Below are 17,232 nucleotides of genomic sequence, written 5' to 3'. Positions count from 1 at the left end.
GATAAAGAAGATGTGGTATATATACACAATGGAATATTATGCAGCCATCAAAAGGAATGAGATCTTGCCATTTGCAACGACGTGGATGGAACTGGAGGGTGTTATGCTGAGTGAAATAAGTCAATCAGAGAAAGACATGTATCACATGACCTCACTGATATGAGGAATTCTTAATCTCAGGAAAGAAACTGAGTGTTACTGGAGTGGTTGGGGGTGGGAGGGATGGGGTGGCTGGGTGATAGACATTGGGGAGGGTATGTGCTACAGTGAGCGCTGTGAGTTGTGCAAGACTGCTGAATCACAGATCTGTACTTCTGAAACAAATAACGCAACATATTTTAAGAAAAAAGAAAAAGAAGAAGATAACAGGAGAGGAAGAAAAGGGGAGTATGTCAGAGGGGGAGACGAACCATGAGAGATGATGGACTCTGAAAAACAAACTGAGGGTTCTGGAGGGGAGGGGGGTGGGGGGATGGGTTAGCCTGGTGATGGGTATTAAGGAGGGCACGTTCTGCATGGAGCACTGGGTGTTATGAACAAACAATGAATCATGGAACACTGCACCAAAAACTAATGATGTAATATATGGTGATTAACATAACAATAAAAAATTTAAAAAAATTAAAAAAAAAGAAAAAAAAAGAAAACTTACTTTGTGACATTCTATTTCCTGTGTGAATTCTACGGCCTCATCAATTATTACTATTAGTGATAAGTGACGAGGAAAAGTTCTTACAAGCAGAAGCAATCTAGGAATTGTGGAAGGAACGATTGAATCTGTTTCCATGCATTTAAGCCCTGACACACATTACTTGCATATTGATTTAAACAACCAGCTTTGGGAGCACTTTCTGCCCACGGGTCCTGTCCCTGTGCTTTGATAAAACCACCTTTTTGCACCAAAACAAAAAACAAAACCAAAAACCCACACTAGCTTTAAGAAGTTGCTTTGGGGACCATCAGGGAAATCTGAAAATCATCTGGCATTAGGTTTACCAAGGGCTGTTTCTATTTTTATTTTTTTAAAGATTTTATTTATTTGACAGACAGAGACACGGCGAGAGCGGGAACACAAGCAGGGGGAGCGGGAGAGGGAGAAGCAGGCTTCCCGCGGAGCACGGAGCCCGATGCGGGGCTCGATCCCAGGACCCTGGGACCATGACTTGAGCCGAAGGCAGACGCTTAACGACTGAGCCACCCGGGCGCCCCTAATTTTTTTTTAAGTAAACTGTACACCCAGCGTGGGGTTCGAACTCATCACCCTGAGATCAAGAGTAACATTCTCTACTGACTGAGCCACCCAGGCGTCCCTACCAAGGGTTCTTTTTACTGTCCTCACTTTAACATGAATGAGTCTCACCAGTGAGATGGTGAGTGAAAGAAGCCACACACACACAGACACACATGAGTTCCCATGTTGTGGTTCGGTTTTTTGCAAGTTCAGCCACAGGCAAAGCACGCAGTGAGTGGAGATGAACAGTGGCTCCATCTGGGCTGATGGAGAGAACATCTGAGCACACAGTTTATGCAAACGCCTACAATAGGGTAAGCAAATCCCCACAGTGGAGACGGTCTCCTCCACTCATCATTTACCAGGGGTTAGAAGGCAGGATGCAAAGCCCAGCGTCGGGTCTCCAAGTGTTCCCAGCCTTGGGGCTTCGAGAAGCTTCTGGCACTGAGCCCCCCAACCCCAGGGGTCCTAGCCTTGCACCCACCTGGTGGGCTCCAGCCTTAGCCCTCCCCTCTAGCTCACCATAGGGACTTCCTCTGGGGATGTCTCTGATTCTTCTCAAGAGGTGCATCTCTCTGGACCCTTCAGGCGTGGGTGTGTCTCTTGACTTTGGACCGTCGTTTAAATAGCGCCCACTTCTGGGGACGGCACTTCTTCCATTCCTGCAGTCTGGGCTTTGAAAACTCCTCAGGTGTTCCTTATCCCATCAGCAGCTTTGGGCCCTGCCGGGCTGGCAGGTGGTGGGAGGGGCTCAGTTATAAGAAAGGACTCTTATCTGAAGGCAGTAAAAAGCCACTCATTGCCTCCACCAATCTCCCTCTCCTCCTGTTTTTCTTTCAAAAACATTTCGAAAACCTGCTTGGTGGCAGGCTCTGTTCTACGAACTGGGGTAGGGCGGAACGCGGAAGGGAGCTCCTGCTCATGGTCAGCTTGCACTCTGGAGTGAGGTCCCAGGCAATCAGTGGCTACCTGCGCTCGAAGAACATATAAAAATCTGGGCGCCTGGGTGGCTCAGTCGTTAAGCGTCTGCCTTCGGCTCAGGTCATGATCCCAGGGTCCTGGGATCGAGTCCCACATCGGGCTCCCTGCTCAGCAGGAAGCCTGCTTCTCCCTCTCCCACTCCCCCTGCTTGTGTTCCTGCTCTCGCTGTCTCTCTCTGTCCAATAAATAAATAAAATCTTGGGCGCCTGGGTGGCTCAGTTGGTTAAGCGACTGTCTTCGGCTCAGGTCATGATCCTGGAGTCCCAGGATCGAGTCCCGCATCGGGGTCCCTGCTCAGCAGGGAGTCTGCTTCTCCCTCTGACCCTCCCCCCTCTCATGTACTCTCTCATTCTCACTCTCTCAAAATAAATAATAAATAAATCTTAAAAAAAAAATAAATAAAATCTTAAAAAAAAGAACATAAAAATCTGTGGGTTCCAAATGAAACTGAAAAAAAAAAACCCGAAAAAGAATAATTGAACTCATTTTTCATCATTGGAATAAACAAGGATGTAGAGTTCTTTATTCTGACCAAGAAAGAATTAAGTTTTGGGGGCGCCTGGGTGGCTCAGTTGAGTGACTGCCTTTGGCTCAGGTCATGATCTCAGGGTCCTGGGATTGAGCCCCATGGGCTTCCTGCTCAGTGGGGAGCCTATTTCTCCCTCTCCCTCTGCCTCTCTCCCCGGCTTGGGCACTTGCTTTCTCTCTCCCAAATAAATCTTAAAAAAAAAAAGGAAGAATTAAGTTTTTTTTTTAAGATTTTATTTATTTATTTGACAGAGAGAGACAGCGAGAGAGGGAACACAAGCAGGGGGAGCGGGAGAGGGAGAAGCAGGCTTCCCGCGGAGCGGGGAGCCCGACATGGGGCTCGATCCCAGGACCCTGGGACCATGACCTGAGCCGAAGGCAGTCGCTTAACCAACTGAGCCACCCGGGCGCCCAAGAATTAAGTTTTTAACCGGTAGTTCTGTATGGATTCTACTTCTCCATCAGCTATCATTATTTGTGTTAATGAGAAATGTCCCACAAGTAGAAGTATCTCTCTGCTGATTGTGGGAGGAGTGGCAGAATTATTTAACACCCCAATTATCTAATTAATTATGGGTACCCTATGTGATTAGTGAGAGGGACCTATTTGGCTTTTTCTGGTCGGTCCTATGGTGAAAGTGAGGGTAGTGGCAAACATTAGGAAACCTCTCTGTCATTGACCTGGTCCTGGTGGCTTGGGGCCCTTGTGGGCTGATGGCTACAGAGGTTATGAGTCAGAGTTCTCTTCTCAGCTCTGTTCTGGCTCCTGTCCACTTTCATAGCCAGTCTGTCAGGCTGTCCCTGAGCTTCTCAGCCTGGCACTATGGACACTTTGGGCGGGGTAACTGTTTGTGGTGGGGGGACCGACCTGTGAGTTGTGAGATGCTCAGCATCCTTTTGGATACATGCCAGAGGGTGCCGCTCCTTCCTCGTGGGACAACCCAAAATGTCTCCTGCCAGATGTCACCCCACCCCTGGTTGGGAACCGCTGTGTTAGACCAGGAGTCCTTATGTTAACCCTGTACTGTCCACAATATGCATGGACTTCATTTATAACATGTAAGTGATGGAAGCCACATGGAAGGGTTCCTGCAGAATGTTTCAGTCATGTGGAATTTCTGATCGGGCAAAAAATCCAAAGCAGCCATTCCTTCTGGGGTGGGGGGGGTGCCATAGAGGGCTTAGGAGAGCACACTGTGGAAGCACACACACCCTGGGATGAGGCACATGACAATGCATGCTGGAATGGTTGTCTCTGGCAGGAAGACAATGAGGGGGGGAAGACTGTAATCCTCCTAAAGCCACATCTGCCCCAGGAGGGGAGCACACACTGTATTCTCTTCTGACAAAAAAAAAATCTTAAAAAAAAAAGAGAAGATGAAAAAAAAAGAAATTGGAGGATTAGGGGAATGGAGGTATTTGGGTGATCAGGACATAAAATGATGCCTGGGGAAGTGACCAGAAAAAAAAAAAAAAGAAAAACTAGAAAGTAGAAAAATAAGCCAACTGCCCACTTACGGACATTGACTAAGTCTTTTTAGCTGAACAATGGTGAAGAAAACAAATCAAGATGAAGGAGGAAAAAAAAAAACCCAAACTGTCCTTAGTAGTCTCATTGTATATATTTATTGAGATATAATTTAAAAGTTGTCTCCAGCTTTACTGAGATATAAGTGTAAGGTGTATGATGTGTTGATTTGATACATTTATATATTGCAAAATGGTTACTGCCAGTGGCATTAGCTGATGCTTCCGTCCTGTCACATGATTTTTTTTTTGTGGTGTATGTTATACAATATTACAGTTGTGTCTTTGGATGAATTTATACATGCAGGTTCCTGCCATCTGAATTACAACATGAAACATCCCCATCGCAATACTTTGTTGAGCGACTCTTGCCACTCAGTTCCACCCCACGGGCACTTGTGGGTCTTTTTTTTTTTTCACGAAGCCCGTTTCTGAAATGCCTCCATGTTGCGTAGATCCTGACTCTGTCTCTTGTCTGGAATCACTGAGAATCGTTACAGTAGGTGACCTTTTGTGTCTGGCTTTGCTCACTAAGTTCTTTGTGGAGATGAAGAACCCAAAGAATTAGCAGTGAAGCTTGTGGAAAGAATTTGGGATTCCGTAATGGGACATAGGGAGTAGATGTTAGGATCTCGGCAGCAGCCGAAATGGACTATTTTGTGGCCAGAAGGATGGTCTGAGAGAGCCTTAAAATTGGAGCATATGCTGAGTTGGAAGGAAGGTATGGGGTGATCTGTATAAACTAGGGAAGCGGGGTAGGCACCATCGGGGGCTCCTGGAGCGGCATCCGTGTGTCTCTTGGAAGAGCGGGCCTTGACTTCCGCCCCAGCTAATTGCTGTTGTTTGGCTTTCTTGACTTTTGCTCTGTGGTTCTTGAACCAAACCTAAGGAGGCAAGAGGAACAGTGGGTTGATGAATGCAAATGAGGCTCCAGATGTTTTCATTTTACCTGATACCGTGGCTACTGCTCGGTGAGAACAGTTAGCTCCACTTTTCTGCCACTTAGATCCTTTTGCTGGACACTCTCCCAGCCTACGCCCAGGAGGGAGTGGAAATGAGGGGTGATGGGGACAGAGTGAGGCAGGGATCAGAACCCCCAGAGCAGGAGAGACTGATGTCAGCACACTTAGGCTCATGGCCAGGTCGGATCTGCAACTGTAATTTCGTATGGCCCATGAACTAAGAACAGGTTTTTTGGTTGTTTTTCCCCCCACAAGGTTTTTATTTATTAAAGTAACATCCACACCTACCCAGTGGGGCTCGAACTCATGACCCTGAGATCAAGAGTCATGTGCTCTTCTGACAGAGCCAGCCAGGTGCCCCAAAGGACAGGTTTTACATTTTTAAATGGTTGAGGGGAAGAAATAAAACCCACAATAAGAATATTTGGGACAGGTGAAAGTTATATGAACTTCAAATGTGTGTCCATAAAATTTTATAGGGATGTAGCAGGTACACCCATTTCTCTGCATATGGTTGATGCCTGCAGAGTTGAATAATTTTTGGCGGAGACCATATGGCCCACAAATCCTAAAATATTTACTGCCTGGCCCTTTACAGGAAAAGTTTGCTGATCCTTGCTCTCGGGGGTCAGGGAGAGGGTTTTAGGGTAGGAGTCTGGGTCTTTGGAGTCTTGGGGACTGGAGTGGTATGAAGCTTCAGGAATTGTCTTCTGGGAAGGTGGCATGGCAGGGTGGGGCTTTGATTTTCCAACCTGCAGTACGGTGGGATGTATCTCCAGTTTCGAGGCCATTTCTTTCTGAAGGCTGGGAGCGGGGTATGGGTTCTTGCTGAACAAGAATTCTAAATCTGCCAGTTGTTTCTCAGTGAACATGGTTCGTTTCCTTTGTGAATGTTTCTGATCCTTTCCTGGGAAGGAGAGAAGGGCACGGATGAGGTGCTAAGAGAGTTCCATCATCAAAAACCAGAACTCCCCTCCCTCTCCACAGAGGTCAAGCTTGGCTGTCAAGTGATGAAGATACCGAGATACTTAGGCATGGCCTGGATGACTTTCCTGCCAGGTTTCCTAAGCCTTATTTTGTTGCTCCTCCATCTATTCAGCATAGAAAAGGGTTATGTATTTATTTATTTAAGGTATTTAAAAGATTTTTAAGTATTCTCTATATCCAACCTGGGGCTTGAACTTAAAACCCTGAGATCAAGAGTCGCATGGTCTGCCGACTAAACTAGCCAAGTGCCACAGGAAAGGGTTATTTAAATAAGGACCCCTTGTGTGTCCACTCTTAGATTCTGTGTGTGTGTGTGTGTGTGTGTGTGGTGGGGAGAGGGGTATAAGGGAAATCTCTGTACCTTATGCTCAGTTTTGCTGTGAAGCTAAAACTGCTCCAAAAATAGTGCATTAATAGTAATAAATCGTTGCTGTCATGGATATCATTTAGTGAGGACCTACATATACACAAACCAAAAGTGTTAAAGTACAGTACATTATGTAGTGCTAAGTACTCTTATAGAGAAAAAAATTAGGGGCAGGGCATAAGGAATTTGTGTAAGGGGGTTTTAGTTTTAATGACCTATGAGTGAAGGTCTTTCTGGAGGAGGTGAGGGAGTGAGCCATGTGCTTATCTGCAGGAAGGGAAGTGCAGAATCCCTGAGGAACAATAAAGAGATGAATATTATTGCATAGGGGAGGAGCACTTCCATCCAACATGGTACCCGACTTGGTCTGGGTATCCTATAAGAGTACAGAAAATGCCATGGGATGTTGCTTCTGAGCTTATAAAAGTATCTATGCCTTCTGTCTTGGACACTTTCCCTCTTTTGGATCACTTGCTTCAGGGGAAACCATATTGATTGACCATCCCTGCGGCAAGGCCCTCTTGGCAAGGACCGGAGGTCTAAAGTCAGTGAGGAACCGACGCCCCTAGCCAACAACGTTGTGAATGAGCCATCTTGGAAGTGGATCGATCGTCCAGGCTCAGTTCAGCCTTAGCTGACTGCATTCCTTGTTGACGGCTTGTTGGCAACCACATGAGACCCTGAACTGACATATCATAAACTCCATATTTAAAGTATGCAATCTCAGTACATTTTATGTGTATATTGACACACTCAAGAAGTCATCTCCACAATCAAGATGATGCATATACCCATCTAATCCTGTTTCCTCTCATCCTTTTCAAAGTCATCCACCTGATTTTCTCAGGTCAATGTGGCCTTGACTCCCTACCAGTTAAGGACAATAAGGAAAGATAAAGAAATAAAGAACAGGAAAAAGGAAAAGATGAATATAGGCCAATTTCACTTAGGAACATAGTTTCAAAAGTCCTTAAACTATGTGAATTGAACCCAACATTGTTTTAAAGTAAATATATCAAGAGCAAGTAAGTTTTATCTCAGAAGGGAAAGGATATTTAGTATCAGAAAGAAAAATATCAGAAAATTCACCATGTTAATACATGAAGGCATAAAAATAATATAATTATCATGATCGATGCAAAATTTTTTTTCTGTGAAGATTCACCACCTATTTATGATTTTAAAAAGCAAAATTGGACAAACGTAGGAAACTATTTTCAGATGTGCAGGGCTGTGATCCCTGAGATAAGGGAAATTTTATGAAAATCTTAGGAGCCAGCTTGATTATTTATATTTATAGGACACTATATCCAGCAATGGCAGAAGTTGTATTCTTTCCAGTGCATATGGTTCATTCATCCGGAGAGAGTGTATGCTGTGCCGCAAATCAAGTCTCAGGACATTTTAAATGATTTAAGTCATCCAAAATATGTTCTCTGAAAATAGTGGAGTTAAGATAGAAATATGTAACAAAATAACATCTCTCCCCCGGTGTCTGGAGATTAAACACATTTCTGAATCAAACATGCGACAAAGAAGAAATCAAATGGTGTTGGATCAACTGGATATCCATATGGGAAAAAAAAAATGAACCTCACCCTCATCTTAAGCCATATGCAAAAATGAATTCCAGGAAGATTTCAGACACAAATATAAAGTCTAACTCTAAAACTTCTGGGAGAAATCTTCAGAGAAAACTTTGGGTCAGGCAAAGCTGTCAAGAACAAAAAGCATAAAAGTAAAAATGGATGAATTGGGTTTATCAAAAATAAAACGTTTGTTCTTCAACAGACCGCCTTAAGGAAATGGAGAGCACATAATGGAAGAAAATACTCATAACACGTGTATCAGACAAATTTGTGTCCAGAATATACAAATAATCCTATGACCTCACAATTCTACTCCTAGATATACACCTAGTTATGTAAGAGAAGTAAAAAAAAATCCATAAAAGGCTTATAGTATATGAATTTCCTACCAGTTTATTCATAGTAGCCCAAAATTTGGGGGGGAAAAATCCCATATTCATCAGCAAGTAATGGCTAGCCAAATTGTGTTTTATTCCTATAATAGAATAGCACTCACCTATTAAAAAGAAGCTACTGCTACATACAACACAAATGTATCCCCAAAACATGCTGAGCCAAAGAAGGCAGGTACAAAAGAGCCTATACTCTATATGTTGATTTTACATGCAATCCTAGGCAGGCAAGAGTACTAATCTGTAGGGGCAAGAAAGCAGATCAGATAGTGCTTGGGGCTGGTGGTGGAGGTGTCGTGTTGTGTTGTGGTTGGGATGGGGTGGGCAATGATGGCCACATTGGGATGTGGACCGTTTTAGGGTGATGGAGATGTTCTGTGTTTCCACTGGGATGGTGATTCATAGGCATACACATTTGTCAAAACTTACTGAATTGTACAATTAAAATGGGTAGACTCTATTATAAATTACACATCAATAGAGTTGGGTTTTTTTTTAACCTGGAAAAGAAAATCTTAACAAATCAAGGAGTAAAATATCTTGCTACACTTTGAAAGTTATATACCAAATCCCTCTGGCAAACATTATATACCTAATGGAAAAAACATCTGCATTTCTTTTTAGCGTCAGGAGCATGAAAGAGATATTTATAAGCACCCTGACAGTGTAATGTAGTTCCACTAGAAGGAAAGGAAAAATGTATTAAGATCAGAAGGGAAGAGATAAAAGGGATCTTTGTAGGTAATATGATTATTTACTAAAAAATCCATCAGAATCAACAGGCGGGCTTTTAGAACGATTGAAGAGTTAAGCAATTTTGCTAGTTAAAACACCTACAACATTTCTCTGTACAAGCCATGTTCAACTTGAAATAAAAGTGAAGAAGAAAAAACGACATTCACAAAAGCAACCCAAAACTCCAAGATATCTAAGGATGAAATTAACCAAGAGGACATAAGACCCCAGGGGCCTGAGTGAGAAAGTCACAGCTTAAAACCGTTCAAGGACATTTTTTTGGATACTTATCTTTATGACCTCTGACTAGGGAAGGATTTCGAAATTAGACACAACATGAGCAAACCATGAAAGAGAAAAGGATACATTTGACTACCTCATAATTAAGAAATTTTATTCAAAGTTTCCTTAAGGGAGTGATTCCAACTGGGAAGAAGATCTTTGTAATAAGTAGAACTAGCAAAATTATCTTAGCTGTGGTCTCGTGAGTGAAACCAGACTTGTGAATCTGAGAAAAAGGTAGGAGGTTCCTCAAAAAAATAAAAATAGAACTGCCATATGATCTAGCTGTTGCACTTCTGCGAATATATCTGAGGGAAACAAACGCTATGTCAAAAAGAAGTCTGCACCCCTGGGTTCACTGCAGCCTTATTCACAATGGCCAAGACATGGAAACAACCTGTTGACAGCTACATGGATACAGAAGGTATATGAATATAAATATTTATATACATTCATCAGTGGAATGGAGTCTTCATCCAAGAGAAAGAAGGAAATCCCGCCGTTTGCAACAACACGGATGGATCTTGAGGGCATTATGTTAAGTGAAATAAATCAGAAAGACAAATACTGTATGGTACCACTTATACGTGGGATCTAAAAAAGCTGACCTTGTAGAAACAGAATGGTGGTTCCCAGGCACAGGGGGTGGTGGGTGGGTTGGGGAGACCCTCTTATAGGGTACAAACTTGCAACTAATAGATAAGTAAGTCCTGGCGATCAAATGCCCAGTACAGTGATTACAGTCAACAGTACTCTAGTATAAACTGCAAAATTGCTAAGTGACTAGATCTGAAATGTTCTCACCACAAAAAGGGTAATTATGTGTTGTGATAGAGGTGTTCCTAAGAGGTGGTGGTCATCATATCAAATGTATAAACATATCAAATCAGTGCATTGTACAACACAATGTTGTATGTCCATTATTTCATTCCTCAAAAACAAACAAATCCAAAGCCTCACTGCATACCAGGCACTTTTCTAAGTGCTTTGTGAATATTAACTGACTCAATTCTCATCGTTCCCCATGTGGTTGGTACAGATGTGTAAACTGAGGCACCGGGAGACTAAGTGATGGCTTTGAGGCTGTGCTCTGCTCCGTCTCTCGAGAACCAGTGGCCAACACATACTTACTAGTGCGGTTTATTGCATTGGGCTCCAGTGTTTATGACAGAGAGTCCTAGCGTTTCTGTTTACCTGCTGTGTGTGGCTTTGGCGCAAGCATATCATCTCCCTCAACGTTCTCTGTAAAATTGAGACTTTCGTCTGTAACCGCTTTATTATTTTAAAAAATATTTTATTTGTGGGCGCCTGGGTGGCTCAGTCGTTAAGTGTCTGCCTTCGGCTCGGGTCATGATCCCAGGGTCCTGAGATCGAGCCCCGCATCGGGCTCCCTGCTCCGCGGGAAGCCTGCTTCTCCCTCTCCCACTCCCCCTCCTTGTGTTCCTGCTCTCGCTATCTCTCTGTCAAATAAATAAATAAAATCTTTAAAAATATTTTATTTGTAAGTAATCTCTACACCAATGTGGGGCTGGAACTCACGACCCTGAGATCAAGAGTCATATACGCTGCACCACCGACTGAGCCAGCCAGGCGCCCCTGGTTGTAACCACTTTAAAAGATTTTAATGGTTGGTTGTGCCTGAAAGTGGTTTAGCACAAGCCCGGGGAATCAAGTAAATGCTTGATGAAATGAGGAGACTTCCAGAAATCTTAACCAGACTGCTCGGTTAAGCCTCCATTCTTTGACTTAATCATCCCAGTAGGGATCAGAGGCCCCATTTCCGAAGGATCAGCGGAAATGTGAGACAGCTAACAAGGGGAAGATTTGCAATTCAAAGACAGAATTGGGTTTCCCTCTACTGGCTTTGCCCTTGGAGGACAGCCTCGTCTCTACTACCCGAGTCAGCTGCTCTCCACGCCTTCACATAATGTCCTTCAGTTCCCATCCCCGGCTTACCTTTAGGAAGGTCCCCTGTGCCTGCCATCCCATCTAGCTGGATCCCCATGCTCTGGTCCTGTGTCAAGAGCTGGCAAAGGTGGCATGGAGACTTAAATATATTCCTCGGCAGCCAGCCACACCCCAGTCCCACCCCTCCCCCCCCCCCCCCCCCCCGCCAATCCATTAATCTGATCCCTGGGTCCTCAAGCCCCTGGTTGTCTGCTATTTGATGTGAAGTCCACACCCAGCAGCGTCATCGTCACCTGGGAACTTGCTCAATGCAGAATCTTCGCCTATTGGTCAAAGGGTGCGAACTTCCCGTTATAAGATGAACAAGTTCTGGTAATTATTTTTTTTAATTTTATTTATTTTTGAGAGAGAATGACAGAGAGAGAGAATGAGAGGGGTGAGGGTCAGAGGGAGAAGCAGACTCCCCGCTGAGCAGGGAGCCCGATGCGGTACTCGATCCCGGGACTCCAGGATCATGACCTGAGCCGAAGGCATGACCTTAAAAGGTTAAGGGAGTCGCTTAACCAACTGAGCCACCCAGGCGCCCAAGTTCTGGTAATCTAAAGTACCGCATGGTGACTAGAGCTAAAAATGCTGTATTATAGACTTGATAGTTGCTGAATGAGTAGATCTTAAATGTTCCCACCACAAAAAAAGAAATGGTAAGTATGTGACAGGATGGAGGGCTTAGCTACTGTCCATGGCTAAGGAGTCACGTTGCAACTTTTCGAAACTTATACACGGGTTAGAGCACATCTCAATGAAACCGGAAACAAAGGCCGATTTTGCAGAGCTGCCAAGTCTGAGTCTGCCTTTCCCAAGAGCCCAGGTGATTTGAGTGCACCATAGAGACCGAGGAGCATCGCCGTGCCTCAGATCAGTGCGTCTGTGCAGGAGGGAGCTCAGGATCACCCGGAGCCCTTGCTGAAACACAGGTTGCTGGGGCCTGAGGATTATGTTACCTGAAGAGCTCCCAGGTGATGGTGCTCGATGATGGGGACTGGTTAGGTGGCTGTCAATAACAGAGTCACTCTGGTAGCATGCGGAGTGGTTAGGATATGCCTGACATTGTTCTAAGCACCTACATGTTCGAATTTATTTAATCCACTTAATCTCATTTTACAGACGAGGAAACCGATAAGAAATTTAATTGATTTGGCCAGTGTCCCATAACCAGTAAGTGGCAGAGGTGGTATTTTCCCAGGCCATCTTGCTCTGGTTACCCTGCTTTAGCCAGTGAGGTGCTATTGCCCCTAAATCAAGTTGGGGGAGCCGAGGGGACCCACAAGTAAGCAAAGAACAGTGATTTAACACGGATAATTGCATAGAAAGAAACATGCTAAAATAAAGGGGCTAACGATGCGTTAGAAGTAGTGCTTCTCGCTGTGAACTGTGTAAGACTGATGAATCACAGACCTGTACCCCTGATACAAATGTTAATAAAAAAAAAAGAAATAGCGTTTCTAGTAAGCCTACTTCTTATAACTAGATTTCTGCCTCCCTTGTGTCTTGGGTTTTGTGTTTTGGACCAGAAAGCATCCAACCAATTGACCTATCCTCTCAAAAAAAAAAAAAAAATGGCATGATGAGATATGATGACCAGACAATGAGAAATAATCATCATCATTATCATCAGATAATCAGCCTCATCTCCTGTTAACCAGATTAGCAAATAATGTATCTGAGAGGCAGTGAATACGTCTTTAGTGGTAAATGAGACACACCGAGCCATAGTTTATAAGCCATAATTTTTCATCTTCTGGTAGTGTCAAACTGGTTTTATTTTATTTATTTATTTTTCTGAAGATTTTATTTATCTGAGAGGGAGAGACACAGAGAGAGTGGGAACACAAGCAGGGGGAGTGGGAGAGGGAGAAGCAGGCTTCCCGCTGAGCAGGGAGCCCGACGCGGGGCTCAATCCCAGGACCCTGGGACCATGACCTGAGCCGAAGGCAGACGCTCAACCTCTACTGAGCCACCCAGGTGCCCTCAAACCAATTTTAAAAGAGCCACCATTCTGCTTTGTTTTTCTGGATTTACATATTGAGGGTATTTCGCATAAATGGGATCATACGCCATGTGACCTCTTGTGTCCCAGCTTTCACTGAGCATACTGTTTTCAAGGGGGATCCTTCATTTCCTTTTGTGGCTGAATTATACTCCATTGCACGGATCTGCCATAATTTGTTTCTTTATTCATCTGTTGATGGATGGGCTGGGGCCAGAGGGAATGGGCAGGAACTGCTTAATGAGCACAGGGATTATTTTGGGGTCGTGAAAGCATTTTGAAACTAGGTACAGGTGGTTGCACTAAATGCTGCTAATTGTGAACTTTAAAACGGTTAACTTGGAGGCACCTGGGTGGCTTAGTCAATTAAATGTCCGCCTTCGGCTCAGGTCAGGATCCCCGGGTCCTGGGATCGAGCCCCGAGTCGGGCTCCCTGCTCAGAGGGGAGTTTGCTTGTCCCTCTTCCTCTGCCTTCCCCCCTCCACCTCGTGCTCTCTTTCAAATAAATAAAATCTTCAAAATAAAATGGTTAATTTTACTTAAGTGCAGTTCACCTCAATAAAAAAAAAAAAGCCACTAAGAAATTGTCACATAGGGGTGCCTGGCTGGCTCAGTTGGAGGAGTGTGCGGCTCGATCTCGGGGTCGTGAGTTTGAGCCCCAAGTCAGGTGTAGAGATTACTTAAATAAATAAAGCTTAAAAAAAAAAAAGTGTCACGGGGCGCCTGGGTGGCTCAGTTGGTTAAGCGACTGCCTTCGGCTCAGGTCATGATCCTGGAGTCCCGGGATCGAGTCCCACATCGGGCTCCCTGCTCAGCAGGGAGTCTGCTTCTCCCTCTGACCCTCTTCCCTCTTGTGCTCTCTATCTCTCATTCTCTCTCTGTCAAATAAATAAAAAAAATCTTAAAAAAAAAAAAAAGTGTCACATAAAGTCCAGTTACCGGAGGTGCAAAAGCTTGCTTTCCCTCAAGTGGCTACCATCAGTCCAATCAAAGGGGCTAAACCCATAGCTTGCTTGTTTCTGTCTTTGGAGACAATTTCCTCCCTCTCTTGGGAAAGGAGCAACTGTTCTAGGTTGGCCTCAGGAGAACCCAAATGCTACAGAAAACTTGCTTTTATTTTTTAAAGGAAAGGGGCACCTGACTGGCTCAGTCAGAAGAGCATGCAGCTCTTGATCTCAGGGTGGTGAATTTGAGCCCCACGTTGGCTGTAGAGATAAGTAAAAAAAAGATAAACTCAAAAGGAAGATAATCTTTATATTCCAAGCCTTTCTTGAAGTAGCTCACTCCTCTTTTCAGAGGTTTCCCTGCATTTATTTATTTATTTCACTTCATATTTTATATTCTGTTTATTTGTTTTATTTTATCTTGAATTTAATATTTTATTTATTGTATTTTATATTTTTAAAAATTTCACTTGTATTTTAATGTCATATGTGATTTATTTACGGGTACTTTATTGATGGCAGTGACAAGGTGGCAAACCCTACGCCCCTCCCCCGCTCCAGGGTGTCTGGGATGGAAACTGTGAAGGATGGAGATTCTCTGTGTGTTGGGGGATTGAACTGGGGCAAGGACTTCCCAGCAGCCGAGGGCCTCTGTCTTCCTTTTGAGCTCTTGCTAGGGCCAGTGGTCTGGGGCTCTGACGCCTTGGAGGCCACACTATACTCAAATTCGTTGTCGTACCAGGAAATGAATGAGCTTAACAGGTGCCAGACCCCACAGCAGAGGTGGAGGAGTGGGTGTCCCTTTTAAAGACGCAGGAGACAAGCTGGTCCTCTGTGTAACCCAGAATGCCCCTGAGGGGGCTCGCCGATGCTGACTCCACCACTTTCTGGATGTCTTCACGTTGAACAGCTTTCTTCAGACGGCAGGTCAGATCCAGGACCCACGACAGCTGGCCATGAACGAGCTTCGCATTCAGCTCAGGGGTGACCCTGCCAACAGTCTTGGCAGTGCTGGCAGAAGCAGGGAGGATATTCTGGGAAGCCCTTTGCTCATTATGCACCACAGCTTCCTAGAGGGGCCCCCCACGGTCTCCTGGGTGGGAGTGATGGCACAGACTGTGGCCATGAGTCCCTCCGTGATGCCAGAGTTGTCATGGGTGACCTTGGCCTGGGGAGGGGGCCAAATCGTTGGTGGTGCAGGAGGCATTGCTGACAATCTTCAGGGGGTTTTCCTACTTCTTATGGTTCATGACCATCACAAACATGGGGCATCAGCAGATGGGGCAGAGAGGATGACCCTCTTGGCTCCACACTTCAAGTGAGCCCCAGCCTCCTCCAGGGCAGTGAGGACTCTGGCAGACTCCACAATTTGTTTGGCACCAGATTCACCCCATATGATGCTCTTGATCCTGAAAGATGGAGATGGGCTTTTCATTGATGACAAGCCTTGATTGTGCCATTGAGCGGGCCATGGGTGGAATCATATTGCATATTGTGTAGCCCATGTGGTTGAGGTCAATGAAGGGGTCATTGATGGTGACAGTATCCACCCTGCCAGAGTTAAAAGCAGAGCTGGTGGCCAGACGCCCAATATGGTCAAATCCATTCGCTCTGACCTTCACCATTGTGCGAAAGTCACACATCTCAGAGACGGCTGCTGGTACCACACAAGAAGACTTGGTGGCCTGCCGAATGGGAGGAGCAAAGGGCCTAAATTTTTTTAAATTAAATGGTTTCAGAAATTCCACCTGAGTCTGAAAAGGCACCCCCTCAAGGATAAGTCTGCAGCTTCAGGGGGAGACAGGAAGACATTAATGAAATTGATTTAGTGGCGTTTTCACCTATGGCTGTATATTGTCATCTTCTGCGGAGTTTTAGGGGCTCCACCCCAGGGTCAGTAAACCCAAATCTCTGCAGGTGGGACCTGAGCATAAAGATTTGCATGCAATCCTCAAATGCTTCTAGAGCCCCGGTAGGACTGGAAATTGCTTAATCTTTAGAAGGATTAAGCTGGTGTCCAGGAATTCACCTTGGAGCCTGGGGAATCGAGGTGTGCCACAGAGTACTTGGGACGCCCTGTGACCGCATCACTCTCTAGCTAGCACTCATTTTTGTTTTTTAATTTATTTAATTTAATTAATTTAAAGATTTTATTTGTGAGAGAGCGCACAAGCAAGGGGAGCAGCAGAGGGAGAAGCAGGCTTCCCACGGAGCAAGGAGCCCGATGCGGGACTCGATCCCAGGACCCTGGGATCATGACCTGAGCGGAAGGGAGACACGTAACCGACTGTGCCACCCAGGAGTCCCCCTAGCTAACACTCATTGCCTACCTTAAGGACCAGTCCCAGGAAAGGAGGCTGGCCACTACTCCCCCAAATCAATGGGATTAAGCTCTTATCAGTGCCTGGCTTGTCTCTAATCTTATCATGGCTCTCAGATCTTTTATAATCTGAGGCAATCCTCTGCCCACCTTTCCCAGTAAACCATTTCCCCACGCCTGAACTTCAACTACCCCCACTGGTATTTTCAACCCTCTTCTCTGACTAATCTTTCACACTCTTGTTCTAAAGTTCCCCAAGATTTGGTTTTCCCTCCAAACTGAGTGGAGGGTATTTATCCGTCCACATCCCGTTGGTGGGTGGGATATGTACTCACTGCTCTTCAGTGCTGAAGTCTGAGTATTGTTCATCCTTCATCCTTAAACAGAGCCCACGAATCTGAAACATGCCATTAGATCTGCTGCCTAGACCAA

The 17,232-nt window shown here is 44.9% G+C and overlaps 1 protein-coding gene across 1 annotated transcript; it reads right to left on the bottom strand.

The window, feature by feature from the left end:
• Positions 1-4,746: 4,746 nt before the first annotated feature.
• DPRX (divergent-paired related homeobox) lies at positions 4,747-11,565 on the bottom strand. Its single transcript, XM_028094673.2, has 3 exons — positions 11,538-11,565; positions 5,982-6,136; positions 4,747-5,151 (listed from the first exon to the last, which is right to left on the bottom strand). Exons 1-3 carry the CDS (start codon positions 11,563-11,565, stop codon positions 4,798-4,800), a joined length of 537 nt encoding a protein of 178 aa, XP_027950474.2. The 3' UTR covers positions 4,747-4,797.
• Between the last annotated feature and the right edge of the window lie 5,667 nt (positions 11,566-17,232).

Source organism: Eumetopias jubatus, unplaced genomic scaffold, assembly GCF_037043125.1.
Source record: "Eumetopias jubatus isolate StellerSeaLion01/CBP00866 unplaced genomic scaffold, mEumJub1_p1.0 scaffold_10, whole genome shotgun sequence".
NCBI lineage: Eukaryota > Metazoa > Chordata > Mammalia > Carnivora > Otariidae > Eumetopias > Eumetopias jubatus.
This window is presented reverse-complemented; position numbering and strand designations above follow the sequence as displayed.